The 13845-nt window shown below is 44.7% G+C and overlaps 1 protein-coding gene across 2 annotated transcripts; it reads left to right on the forward strand.

Moving 5' to 3' along the window:
* Positions 1 to 277: 277 nt before the first annotated feature.
* LOC136502671 (imidazole glycerol phosphate synthase hisHF, chloroplastic-like) lies at positions 278 to 7810 on the forward strand. Of its 2 annotated transcripts, XM_066497914.1 has the most exons (17): positions 278 to 648; positions 742 to 1023; positions 1158 to 1327; positions 1416 to 1530; positions 2674 to 2729; positions 2814 to 2852; positions 2931 to 3029; positions 3250 to 3312; positions 3402 to 3464; positions 3552 to 3634; positions 4233 to 4341; positions 4410 to 4463; positions 5210 to 5297; positions 5372 to 5409; positions 5541 to 5646; positions 6370 to 6536; positions 7085 to 7809. In XM_066497914.1, exons 1-17 carry the CDS (start codon positions 495 to 497, stop codon positions 7142 to 7144), a joined length of 1746 nt encoding a protein of 581 aa, XP_066354011.1. In that variant the 5' UTR covers positions 278 to 494; the 3' UTR covers positions 7145 to 7809. The 2 variants fall into 2 exon arrangements, with proteins under 2 accessions (XP_066354011.1, XP_066354018.1); XM_066497921.1 differs by lacking the exon at positions 3250 to 3312 and having other exon boundaries at positions 7085 to 7810.
* The last annotated feature ends 6035 nt before the right edge of the window (positions 7811 to 13845 follow it).

Consider the following 13845-nt stretch of genomic DNA (forward strand, 5'->3'; position numbering starts at 1 on the left):
ACTACTATACCTGCGTGAACATTGTGCTCCGTTTTGTTTCGTCCATTTGCACTATTTTTGAAAATCGTGATAGATTATGTTGTTTCATGCTTACCATTTTCTCAAGAATATTCATCAATACTCTATTATTTCATGCTTACCATTTTCTCAATAATAGTTTCTGTTTTTTTTAGGGGAAAGTAATAATTTCTGTTGAAAATCATTGTTCTGGCTAGGCCATTGAGGCCCAACGTCTATTTATTCCGTTATTTAAAAGTGGCCTACCGGGCCAGCGGGGCGTCAGCAGAGGCCCGCAAAAGAAAGGCCCGCTAGGGCGCCGAGACATTGAGGCTCTTGAGTGACCGCGTGAACGTGTCTCTGAGCACGACCTCCCCGGCGCCGCCGTACGTCCCCTTCCGGCGTCGCCAGTCACCTCCTGCCTCCTCCTCCTTCGTCGCCACCTCCATCGTACCTGCGTGGCATTAGCGTCGATTGATTGGAGAGAAAGGGGACGAATGCAGCCGCCGCTGCAGGCGCAGGGAGCAATGGCTATCGTCGCCGCCATCCTCACCGTCCCCTGCTCCGCGGGCCGCCGCCCGAAGCGGAGCAGCCAGCCTCGCGGATGCGGCTCCGGCTCCCTCTCCGTCCGTGCGTCCTCCGGTGCAAACAGTAAGCGCTGCGAATCACGCCTCCTTCCCTTTCCCTCCTAGGGCTCGAGCCATGGCTTGACTGCTGCGTTTCGCTTAAATTGCCTCCCCGCAGCGGTGACGCTGCTGGACTACGGCGCGGGGAACGTGCGCAGCGTGCGCAACGCCATCCGCCACCTCGGCTTCGGCATCCGCGACGTGGAGAGCCCGGAGGACATCCTTGCCGCGGAACGGCTCGTCTTTCCCGGTGTCGGCGCCTTCGGCTCCGCCATGGACGTCCTCAACAGCACGGGCATGGCCGACGCACTCCGTGAGTACATCCAAAGGGATCGCCCCTTCCTAGGCATCTGCCTCGGTCTCCAGCTGCTCTTCGACTCCAGCGAGGAGAACGGCCCGGGTAAGCTCTCCTCACTCTCCGACCCCACCTCGTCTGCGACTTGCTCACTAAGCTTTGGACTATGGATGAACGGTACTGTGGTTGATTTTGCATTTACCGTCACAGTGTGGTTGATTTTGCATTTACTGCCACAGTGAGCGGCCTTGGTGTGATACCGGGCGTGGTCAGGCGATTCGACTCCTCAAATGGCCTCATAGTTCCACATATTGGCTGGAACGCTCTCCAGATCACCAAGGACACACCACTGCTGCATGGAGCTGATGGCCAACATGTGTACTTTGTTCACTCGTACCACGTACTGCCTGTAAGTAACAAGTAACGATGCCATTTAGATTAACGTGCTTTGGTTGATTCATGAGGTGTGACTTCTTCTTTTCTTTCTACATGCTTAGTCAGATGCTAATAGAGACTGGATTTCCTCGATATGCAACTATGGTGACAGCTTTATATCCTCCATCTCAATGGGCAACGTTCAGGCAGTTCAATTTCACCCAGAAAAGAGCGGAGGTAAATATTTACTCCATCTGACCTTAAATATAAGGGCCTGCTTGGTTCTTTTGCCAAGGATGGCCAGCAGAGCAAGGGTTACCTAGCCTTGCTGAGCAAAGGTTAGGCAAGCTTGTTCGGTGCTTTTACAGGAGCTGAAGAGCAGTAGGAAGGATATGCTTTTGAGACATCAAGTGCATTCGTATAAAATAGTGGAATAAACAGTTATCATGTCCCATTGGCTAGTGATGCAAGAAGGTGGTTAGCTCATGAAACCTGTTTAGTGTTAGAATGTGACATCCGACCCAGTTTGGATTTGGCCCATAGTGGCCCATGTGTATACTGATGTGAGGTTGGGTGGGGGGTTAGGGCCCGTTTGGTGCGGCTTCTCCGTGCGCGCTCCATGGCCTGGAGCCGGAGCCCTTTGGGCGAAGCCAGTTCTCGCGGCTCCGCCTCTATACGCAAAGCCGGTGGAGGAGCTGTTGTAGGAGCTGCACCAAATGGAATCCAACTTTTGTTGTTGAGGGTGGGTTAGATCAACATATAGGGCTTCTAGAGTCCATACCACCATCTCTGGATTATCCCTTTACGTGAAGCAAGGACGAAAGAGTAAGTGGCTTGGTGGTAGTGTGTGTTTCACTCAACGTGCAGAGTGGATCTGACTCTGGGGCGTTTCTTTCCCAGGCCAGAGAATCAATTTGGCTCGCCTGGATGGCTGGATCAGCAAGCCTTTTCTTGCTCAGACAAGCAAGCTCGCCCAGCAAATCTACTTTCTAAAGCTGCTACCAAACACATATTCTTACCCAGCAAGGTTGGGCAAAGGATCCAAGCAGGCCCTAAGTCAATTAGGGCAGCAACATGGTCTCCAATACGTCACCTTGATTCGCAATATATATGGACATAATATTTCAAATAGAAAGAGTTTTATATTATGGTCTATGGAAGGATTTTTTTTCTTGTTCGATATGTTAACATTAATATCGTGTTGTCCATCTTTATGACTTTTTAGATATTGATATTGAAATAGTCAAAGCTAAAAAGAGTTTACCTGCAACAATCATGATTAATGAATGGACTTGTATTTGTGATCAGATGTAGCAGTTGACACTTGGATTCCTAAGTTTAAACTTAGTAATCATATAAACATTCTTTTCCGTTGTGCAGCTACCGGGCTTTCTATTCTAAAAAATTTTCTCAGTCCTATCTCTTCTGGGACCAAGGTAATAGTAAAATTGTTTCTAGTAGGCACTCTCTTTTTGTTTGATGTATACTAAATATTAAGTCCATACTTATCTGCAATGTAGGTCCCAACACGTAGGAAAACATCAAAACTTGCGAAGAGAGTAAGCTTTGTATTGTCAATGTTTCAGTGTGTACCACAGTTTAGATTGCCATCCTTCTTATTCTCTTAAACCGTACAGGTGATAGCATGCCTTGATGTTCGTTCAAATGATAAAGGAGATCTTGTGGTAACAAAGGGCGATCAGTATAATGTAAGAGATCATACTAGCAGCAAAGAGGTACACATCTTTATTCATTAGTGCTAAGTGTGGTTAAAACTTCTTAGACATCAGGATTAGCTCCAGGTGGCACCTTTGGCCTAGTTCTAGGTGATACTTTAGGCTTAGTTCATTTCTCAAGGATATATTAAAATGAGAATAATCTAAGTCAATTTTATTATATTTTGGCTGATACACAGCTTTCTCATCAATCGTTCATATTTACATCACATGCTCATAGGTAAGAAACCTTGGCAAGCCAGTCGATTTAGCAAGTCAGTACTACATAGATGGTGCTGATGAGGTACTTTTCTGCATAAGCTTTTTTTTCATGTTGTAATTTTCTTTATGTAAACTTAATTATCTGATATCATGAATATCATTTCCCCTTAGGTCAGCTTCTTGAATATAACTGGTTTCCGTGACTTTCCATTGGGTGATTTGCCAATGCTAGAGGTTTGTTTAAGACCTGTAGCCTCCAATTGTTGTCTTTACTCTTTATACACCCCTTTGTCTGGTGTGCTGACATGGGATCTCCAATAGGTACTGCGTTGTGCTTCTGAAAAGGTTTTTGTGCCACTTACAGTTGGTGGGGGCATACGAGACTTCACAGATGCAAATGGAAGGTTATTTGTCCTATTATGTTCTTGAGCAATGGGGATTCCAGAAACTATCTGCTTAGCAACCTAGTTTTCCTGTTGACTTGCTAAGATAGTTTTATTAAAGCCCCCTTTGGCACGGCTCATCCAAAACGGCTTCACCGGTGAAGCCAAAGCCGGTGAAGCCAGAAAAACTGGCTTTTCCTGGCTTTTAGTTCATTTTAACCCCGGCTTACAAAACGGCTTCACGCTACAGTGCCTTGATTTGCGCAAAATAGATGAAGCCGAAGCCGGCATAAGCCGTGCCAAAGAGGCCCTAAATATTGTGTTAACTTCATTAGAGAGATTTATTGAAGTTGATCCCAATTTCCTTATTTTGTTATCTGAATAGGCTTGTTTTATATATTCTTGGTTTTTCGCCAAAGTTCTAGGTGTGAGACAGTTTCTCATCTCGTCATCTTGTTTCTTGATTCCATAGCAACTCTGCATGTTTCCTGTCTTCTGATTCGAACTTTTTTTGACGGAAACTTTTGGCTCCAACTAAATTACCAATGGGTAGCAGTTGTTTTAGTTAATACTGAGATGGGAAAAATATATCCATGTAATCGTGTACATTTCTTCTCAGATCCTACTCAAGCTTGGAAGTAGCATCAGAATATTTCAGGTCTGGTGCTGACAAAATTTCAATTGGAAGTGATGCTGTTTATGCTGCTGAAGCCTTTTTACAAACTGGTGTATGTATTATATTTTTCCCTACAATGTTCAGCTATTTCCCCACTATACAGTTCTTTCTGTGTATCAGGTAAAGACGGGGAAAAGCAGCTTGGAGCAAATCTCTAGAGTATATGGCAATCAGGTTTTTCTTTATTCATTTCTACATCATTACAATTTTGTTTTCTATTGGTTTGCTGCCAAACATAAGTTAAAAGGTCGTATCTGGTTTTTATGTTACTAGCTAGTTTTCATGATATATGAGAGATGTTTCCTTTTGTTACATTTTTTTTCCCTGAAAGAAGTAACATCACAAAATATCATATTCAAGTCTTTGTTCTGCCATCCATATGCCACCAAATTTCAGAGGTCCTTTCTATGTTTATCTTTTTCTTTTTGCTGAAACTCTGATTTGTGGTCACATAACCTATGAAACTATTAAAGCTCTTCTAGATGTCACCATCTATTGACACGATGACTCATGGCAACCTATCAAGGTTCAATAAGCAGAAGTTCCTTATCACTCGAAATCATTAAAAAATGAATCGACTTAGTTGGAAACTGAAGTTAAAACGAGATATCATATTTGCCATTCAGCCATTGATGACCAATTTGAGCAAAAGCCAATGGCAGCCATTTGGTTCCTGCCAGTATTTTCGGCTGTGCTGCTCATACACTGATCAACCATTCCAGTAAAATTGTAATTCTATATGTGCCTCATTTTGCTAGAAATATTTAACGGTATCCACAATCTGCCTTTCTGTTTAGCATTCAACTTAACCATCTACATACAAATAGCTATTTCTATTTTATCAGTATTGTTATATAACCTATAAATCATGTTAAAAAAAATCCTATAAATCGCTCATTGTAATTATTTCCATTATTTAGGCCGTAGTTGTCAGTATTGATCCTCGGCGGGTATATGTCAAAAGTCAAGAAGATGTGCCATTTAAAACTGTAAAGGTGTCCACTAAAGGTATATTCTTATTCCTTCTCTATGTTGTAAACTAGCAGTTGTGTTTTATGTTGTCACGTCTCATGTATTTCCAGGTCCATCAGGAGAAGAATATGCATGGTACCAGTGCACAGTAAGTTATTCTTGTCTGGCTTAACCACATAAACTTTTTAAACTTTGTGCTGCCTTCATATTCTTGTTGGGCTGAAAAGGTTAGCGGCAACTATGACTTACAGTGGCATGATTGATTTATTTCTTTTTCAGGTGAATGGTGGACGTGATAACCGACCTATAGGAGCATATGAACTAGCGAAAGCTGTGGAAGAATTGGGCGCAGGAGAAATACTTCTTAACTGCATTGATTGTGATGGTATATTTACAGTTGCTGAATGATTTATGTTTTGCATACATGCTATGGCATAGTTACAATGTTTCAGCTTTGTTGCGCTATGGTTTTGTAATCCATTTCATAAAGTTTTGTGGCATGCACTTTTCCAGTCTAGAATTATATTTCACCCTATTCATTCATCTACACAAGAATGGCCGGGTTTAAGTTGGCTCTCCAAGCCTACCACAACCCTTTCCATTTATCTTGGCTAGGGATGGGCTATATTGAAACAACCGGTTAAACGCCCTATTCACATATGATCTTTTTCGCGACTGTGCCTTAGCACGTTTTTTATTTTTTTTCCTCGAATACACAGGAGAGCTGTGTATCAATATATTAGTAATAAAAGGGTTTTGAACCCATAGAACACCACACAGTCAGACCACACAACACCTTAGCACGTTTTTCAGAACGAGGGACCCCCCCTATTCACACATAATCTTATTTATTGCAGAAGTGCATAATGTTTGACTAAGTTAAGCAAGTGCTCTATGACCTTGGCATCTGGGTTTTCCTATGTTAATATAGGTTGAACTAAATAGACCTTGAGCATTTAGTTCTCTTAAATATTTAATAAGGTACATCTAGTGTTTGAAAATTTGTGGTTAGGGTTGAGGTTGCATGTTCACTTGGATTTTCATGTAAATTTGTTACTCTTTTTATAGGGGGATATATAGTCATGATTGCAATAAACTTATCCTGCAGGGCAAGGCTGTGGATTTGACATAGATTTGGTTAAAATGGTTTCTGATGCTGTGACAATCCCTGTCATTGCGAGCAGTGGTGCTGGTGCTGTTCAACATTTTTCTGAAGTCTTTGAGAAAACAAATGCTTCTGCTGCCCTTGCTGCTGGCATTTTCCACCGGAAAGAGGTTTTGATGTTTATCCTACATCCTCTTCTATCGCAATGCTATGCCATAAACTATTTCCTGAGACTTTTTTTTTGTCTAGCAACTTACATGTATCTTATCTCTTATCAGACTGGACTTAAAATCTCTTGCATAGCTTTTGGAATTTTCTTCCGCTAAAATTATATGATTACTCAATAATTCAGCCGTGTTAGGTAGCATGGATGCCAAGTTAGCAACTCTTGTTTACAGCATATTAAAATTATATGATTACTCAATAATCACTGCTGCTATGCTAGACTTTAAGGGAACCATTGATCTAGAAGTCGAATTTCTTTTAGTAGTAGTATTATTACTCGAACTTGGTTATTATTATTGTTTTGTTTTCGTTCATATAACCTGCACAACTTTGTTGCTACAGTGTTAGATTCTCCTATAGTAATGTTTTGCTTAGTCTGTTGTTATTCTCAATAGATCAACTCAATGCATGCATTCCGTATGCAGTATGATAGAGATAGGATGTCCTTGGGCCTGATATATTGAATTGACGTCCGAGCTTTTACTCGTCACAGGTTCCCATACTAGCAGTGAAAGAGCATCTGGTCAATGCTGGTGTGGAGGTCAGGCTGTAGCAGGGAGATCCAGGTCAGGCTGTAGCAGGGAGATCCTTCGGTTTGTTGAAAGATTCTTGTCTGATGTCGCAACTGCTATCAGTTCTGTTTCTGGAGCATGTTGGTGGCAGTGCATAGGCCCATGACCGCAACTGCAATTTGGTAATAAGTTAATAATGTGATGCTTAATAACAGATTAAGCATCAGTTTCTTTTGCTTGTGTTTCTGTTTTCCCGGTGTGGACCGCCTCCGACCTGTTTCGCGTCATAATCGTCACCTTTGTTGCATTGTAATGTTTGAGGCCACGTTGCTCATCACAGATAGAGGGATTTCTCGATCAGAGCCAAAATTCAGGGCTCCCCACACACGCTTACAGCTGGGCCACGGATGCTATTACGATTACAGGTGGGCCACGGGCTTGGCCGTGCTCGCGCAGTCTTATCGTGCAGCCGCGGCATCGACTGTCACCGGCTCACCGCCGCAACGCAATGCCATCGACAGCGTACATGGACAGCGATAGGCTACAGCCCACGGGCCAGCGGTGGATGATTCGGTGACGACGCGCAAGTACAAGGCGCAACGCAAGGCAGCTGAATGCAAAAATTGCCGAGAGACCGAGGCAATTGGAATCTGGAGAGATACATTTTGATTTGGGGACTGTTACTATTTGTATAACTTGTACATGCCAATTACCAGCAGAACTAGACTAGACACAACCCTGATTCTAATTCTTGTAGTTCTGGGTGAGTTCTTGTAGTCAACCATGAGGCACTTGTCTTTGACGAATGCCGGTACAAGCAGCAAACATTCTTAGGCCAGAACTAACTAGTTGACTAATTTTTAGTCGCTAAGTATCAAACAGGCGAAATAATTGTTAGTTCACTAGTCATGAATTAATTGTTAGTTCACTAGTCCAATTATAGGAGCTAATAGCACTAGTTGTTAGTACATGTGATCCAAACATGCCCTTACATTCAGGATGTGATGCTAATTCTCAGTCAAGATGTCAACATAGGATAGGAGTCACGGCCATGGACAATGGAAGGTGCCGGGGGCGCTGAGATCGAGCGGTGCTAGCTCCATTCTGAAGCAGATGGCGTTTTGCGCAATCCGATTCAAGAACCCTGTTATGTACCCGCAAGATTCACTCAGTAACCACACCGATTGTATTGGTAGAATCAAGAATCAGAGGTACAGGAATGGGGAATAAGCAAGAACTAGACAGGGTAGATAGAGCAAGAAGAAGATGGATCCAGGTTTGGGTTTAGGGGAATGCCAAGTTCGTTACAGGTTCAGTTACACGGGGTGGGTTACATCCCCCAGTTGGCACATAGGCCCCATACGCGTACCGGCCCATCCTGCGTTTGAGCCCATGTCAAGCCTTACTTCTTAGCTTCTTGAGCCCATACGCGTTTCCTGACAAACCCTTGCCGCTGGGGAGGTCAGGGAGCATCGTCTGGATCCTCCTGAGCTCAGCCAGCACCTCTTGGGCATTAGGCCGGTCATCCTTGTCCGGCGCCACGCACCTGAACGCCAGCTCTGCCACGGCCTCGATGCTGGCCATCACACCGGGACCCTCTCGCTGAGCACTGGCGGGTCGACGACCTCCGTGAGCTCGCCGGCCTGGATCTTGGCCACCACCAAGTCCGCCAGCGTCACGTCCCGCCGCTCCCTGCCCACGTCCACGAGCCTCAGCCCAGTGACGAGCCCTAGCACTGTTGGAAATCCTTCCTTCACTTAATCTTGCTGGGAATCTCTCTCTCACTCTACATGTGTTTATCACAAACACTCTCCTACTTCTCATAGATGAACACACACAGGAATGATAAAAATAGACAACTTTGTTGACGCAAGCCACACAACTCCCGTCGTTTTTTCATTCATTTATAGACTTAACACCTACATACATGCAAAGGATAACAACCGGCCAATTCCCCTTAGCCGTAACTCACGTCATACAAGCATCTAGGATTGACCTCTTCATCGGCCACTAATGGTCTAGCAGCACATCTTGTGCATGCATCCATCCACGCCTGACCGATTCAGGCCACTCCTTCCAAGCATCATGCCTGACCGATTCACTCGGCTTTCTCGACCTTTCTTTGCCTGCAATCCAGTAGCAAAACACATGTAGTACCGCTTCACACGGCAACACCCGCATCACACGGCACATCAACATCTTGGCCACGAGCCATAGACACTTATTTTCTATATGCAACTAACAACGTAAACATGCAATGCTCTAATGACAAGATTAAACACTAACAATCACACCCCTAATCTTGGCATCTCCATTCCTAAGAGAGCTGGCTCATCATCACTTGAAGCCTTGCATGCCTTCTTAGGACCAACAGCACCCCACACGCCATTGGTGCACAAGAGGTACTTCATCCTCATTGCCCACACCATGTAGTTTGTCCTTGTCAGCATCGGCAATGGGAGCCTCCCCGTCGCCGCAGTCGTCATCGAGTCACCGAAGCCACCTCTCACCATGGCTTTGCTCGGTGAAGATTCGTCATGCGACATCGTCTTTGTGGAACAACCTGGCTCTGATACCAATTGTTAGAAATCCTTCCTCACTTAATCTTGCTGGGAATCTCTCACACACTCTACATGTGTTTATCACAAACACTCTCCTACTTTCTCATGGATGAACACACGCAGGAATGATAAAAATAGACAACTTTGTTGACGCAAGCCACACAACTCCCGTCGTTTTTCCATTCATTTATAGACTTAACACCTACATACATGCAAAGGATAACAACCGGCAAATTCCCCTTAGCCGTAACTCACGCCATGCAAGCCTCTAGGACTGACCTCTTCACCGGCCACTAATGGCCTAGCAGCACATCTCGTGCATGCATCCATCCACGTCTGACCGATTCAGGCAACTCCTTTCAAGCATCACGCCTGACCGATTCACTCGGCTTTCTTGACCTTTCTTTGCCTGCAATCCAGTAGCAAAACACATGCAGTACCGGTTCACACGACAACACCCGCATCACACGGCACATCAACATCTTGGCCACGAGCCACAGACACTTATTTTCTACATGCAACTAACAACTTAAAACATGCAATGCTCTAATGACAAGATTAAACACTAACAAGCACCACCACGCATAAGCTGTACACGTCGCTCTTCTCGGCGAGCTGGAAGCCTGGAAGGACCGGTGGTAGTTTGGGTCCAGGTACCCCCGGCGTCCCCTACGGCGCCGTGCAGCACACGAGCTCGCGGGCGGCGCCCGTGGAGCACACGTCTGATAGCGAGAGTAGGCGCGAGAGGCCCAAGTCACCGAGGCGGGCGCACATGTCGGCATCCACGAAGATGCTGCAGCCGCAGGCGAATAAGCCCTGCCGAATAGAGCCTCGATCAGTGACCACGTCGGTTTGATACTGATAGCATATGGTACCTGCATTTTTTGTGTCACACGTACGTGCCCAGAGATGGGCCTGCTATCACTATATTTGACGTGAGCAATGCAAAGATGGTGTGTCATGGAAGCCCGCGTGATGCACGCTAGAGAGCGCGGCGTGGGCATGGCCATGCATGACCTCCAAACATGCATAATATATTTATATAGTAATGTTTTATTTATTTTTATCTACTCTGAAGATCACAAGCTCATGTGTCATGGGAGCAAGCCCGCGTGATGCACGAGGAAGCGACGTGGCCCCTCAAACAATACATTATGAAAAAATTGATTAATTACCGCCGACGATCTACTACTACTGCTTTACTCCTATACCAATACTACTTCTACTCCTAATTACTACTACTCCTACTACTCTACTCTACTATACTCTACACTACTTCTATACCTACTCTTACTACTACTCCTATACTATACTGTCCCCTACTACTGCTCTCTATATATGCTCTAATGATTGTGTATTATATATCGTACAGTGCGTCAAACAACCCTATAGCTCAGATCTATGTGGATTCTACATTTGCGAGTACCTGAGGACATGCACCAAATTCAACAGCAGTTGGCGACAGCTCAAGAAAGCACAAGGATGGTGGCGAAGGGAGAAGGTCGACCAATGCTTTAGACAAACAATAGCAGACATATGTAAGTTTGTCACAGAGTGTGCGCATGAAGGGCAACCGTTCTTCAACAAGGAAAGAGAGTTAGCTCTTGATCCAAAGTTCGAGAAGATCAGAAACTGGAGCACCAAGTTAGAAATCAAGGATTGCGTGTTGCCGGAGATATAGCGGGGTGATCTTAGTTTCACATGTAAACATTTGACATCATGCATGTGTGTAATAACTTTGAATGATGTTGGTTGACGACGAAGGACACCAATGAATGTGCTATATATTTGTGCTCGATATGCCTAATATGTGTTTATATATGTCTTGATTCTGCTTTTATGTGTTTGATTTGTGAAAATAGAATTCAAATTCAAATCAAATTGCCGAGGCCATTTTTTTAAAAAAAATGGGAAATATTAACGGAGTCGGGCAAGTAACAACAGACCACCACCATTAAACATTTATGTATGGCGGTCTCGTTATAGCGACCGCCTCAGTTAAAACTATAACGGAGGCGGGCACGATAGAGAAACCGCCTCCGTTAATCATCATTAACGGAGGTGGTTGCCTTAAGGCGTCCGCCTCCATTAAACGATTAACTATGACGGGCAGGGCAACCGCCTCCGTAAAGCCACGATTAACCGTGACCTTTGATTGGAGGCGGTTGCAATGCCGGCCTCCATTAAGCATTTTGGCCCGCCTCCATTAAGATTTCTGTACTAGTGAGCGATGTGGCCATGGCCTCAAACCATACATTATAAAAAATTGATTAATTACCGCCGATGACTGATCAACATAAGCTAAAGAACAACGGCTCAAATATGACTATATGAGCGGAGTGTTTGTTCCGTTCCTTGAGTGCCATTGGTAGCACACTCATTCATTATCCTCCGTGTCGAGAAGGTTATCCGTTAGGACTGTTGCTGGGTATCCATAATTCATACCCAAATTCACACCCACCCTAAGGCCTTGTTTGGATGCGCATGTATTTATCTCAATCCATATGTGTTTGAGTGGATTGGAGTGGAATTAATTACAATCTACTCCAACACATGTGGGTTGATGCATGTGTATCCACTTCAACCCACATGTGTTGGAGTGGAATGGAATGAAATTTAGTTTAATTCTACTTCAACACATGTGGATTGAGACGAATACATGTATATTCAAACAAGGCCTAAATGGGGAGAGTATGGGCAAAAAATTAATAATTATCCATTAGAAATGGGAGGGTAGAGTACGGGGAGAAAACTATTTATCCATTATATATATATATATATATATATATATATATATATATATATATATATATATATATATATATATATATATATATGACTCTGGTATTTGGAGCGTAGGGCTCTAAATAGTATTTAGAGCATCGGCTAGAACTTCGACGACCCCCTCACTCTGTCCCCACAACCGTAAGAAAGTCCCATCCTGATATCCCGTAACCGTAAAAGTTGCCATCCCGCAACCATAAATTCATTAAAAGCTACCGTTATCAGAGCAGGCATCGCGTGGCCACTAGCTTGGGAAACTTCATGTGACCTGCATGCAGAACCAATTGGCTGATAAGCCATGGCTAAAAGTACTATTGGCTGATTTGTCGGGGTCCTAGGAAGGCACCGAGCTGGCACTTTAACCTCCCGTAGTCGAAGCCGAGGAGCTGGTCGCCCCTGGGGGCACGGGCCTCCGGTGTGTGCAGCTGCAACTCCTCACGTGCCTCGGCGATCGCGTCGAGGCCGACGGAGCGGAGAGGTTGGACGATGGTGGGAGCCTACACCAACCCTCCCTCCGTCATGACGATGAAGTCCAAGTTCACGAAGCGCACGTGCGCGTCTAGGACCCAGCTAACGTTGTGACTAGCCATCCGAGGCCTGGTGTGGATGTCGAGATGCGCAAAAGCCCACTACCTGGCGCGCCAACTGTCGGTGTTTTGAGTCACCACCGATGAGTAAATTTCTAATATTGCGCGTCTAGCTCGGATGGTGTGCTTAGAGGACACAAGGTTTATATTAGTTCGGGCAGAATATTTCTAAATCTAGACCGAGCGGACTCGGTGTGTGTGAGCCACAAGACCTGGTAATGTCTTGTGAGCGGGTTCTTTCCGCCTGTGTCGATTAAGGCCTGTACCGTTGTTGAATTGCATGAGGTGAGAATTTGTAGTACTAACCACATACTCCGGTAAGCCTGAACTTGGCGATTCTATTACGAGAATGGCTACTCGCGCACTGGGAGTGGAGAGATGGCGGGAATAGCGTGTACCCACGTGGCCATGGGCTGGAATGGTGGAGTACTGTGTTCTCGGGTGGCGCGGACCCGTTCTTATTTTAGAGGATCTGAGGGTAGGTTGGTATATGTAGGTCGGGGACCTACATATGTCGTGTGGTCTGGAATCCCCAGCTGGGTTTAATCGGTTCGAATCGTCGTTGCTCCTCGGTTATGGAGACTCAACTCACTGTTCATCATCGTAGTAATAAATAACTGGAACTTGAGGATGGTCTGTGAAGGTGTTGGTTATGAAGTTTCATGATCTCATTACGGATCGTGTCAGCTTTGTATATGATCTTATGAAGTTTTAAATGTTGACATAAAGAATTTCGTTAAAGAGCTTTTACGCAAAAGAACTTTGATTATTGCTAAAGCCATACCTTGAATCCCTGAGCCTGCATTCCTG

The sequence above is a fragment of the Miscanthus floridulus genome, chromosome 1, assembly GCF_019320115.1.
Source record: "Miscanthus floridulus cultivar M001 chromosome 1, ASM1932011v1, whole genome shotgun sequence".
Taxonomy (NCBI): Eukaryota; Viridiplantae; Streptophyta; class Magnoliopsida; order Poales; family Poaceae; genus Miscanthus; species Miscanthus floridulus.

What these genes read in the sequence shown, in the direction of transcription:
- LOC136502671 (XM_066497914.1), top strand. Translation starts at nt 495, where the DNA reads ATGCAGCCGCCGCTGCAGGCGCAGGGAGCAATGGCTATCGTCGCCGCC. An exon ending in CATCAAAACTTGCGAAGAGA is followed by an intron (nt 2,853 to 2,930) that starts GTAAGCTTTGTA and finishes TAAACCGTACAG; the next exon opens with GTGATAGCATGCCTTGATGT. An exon ending in ATCATACTAGCAGCAAAGAG is followed by an intron (nt 3,030 to 3,249) that starts GTACACATCTTT and finishes ACATGCTCATAG; the next exon opens with GTAAGAAACCTTGGCAAGCC.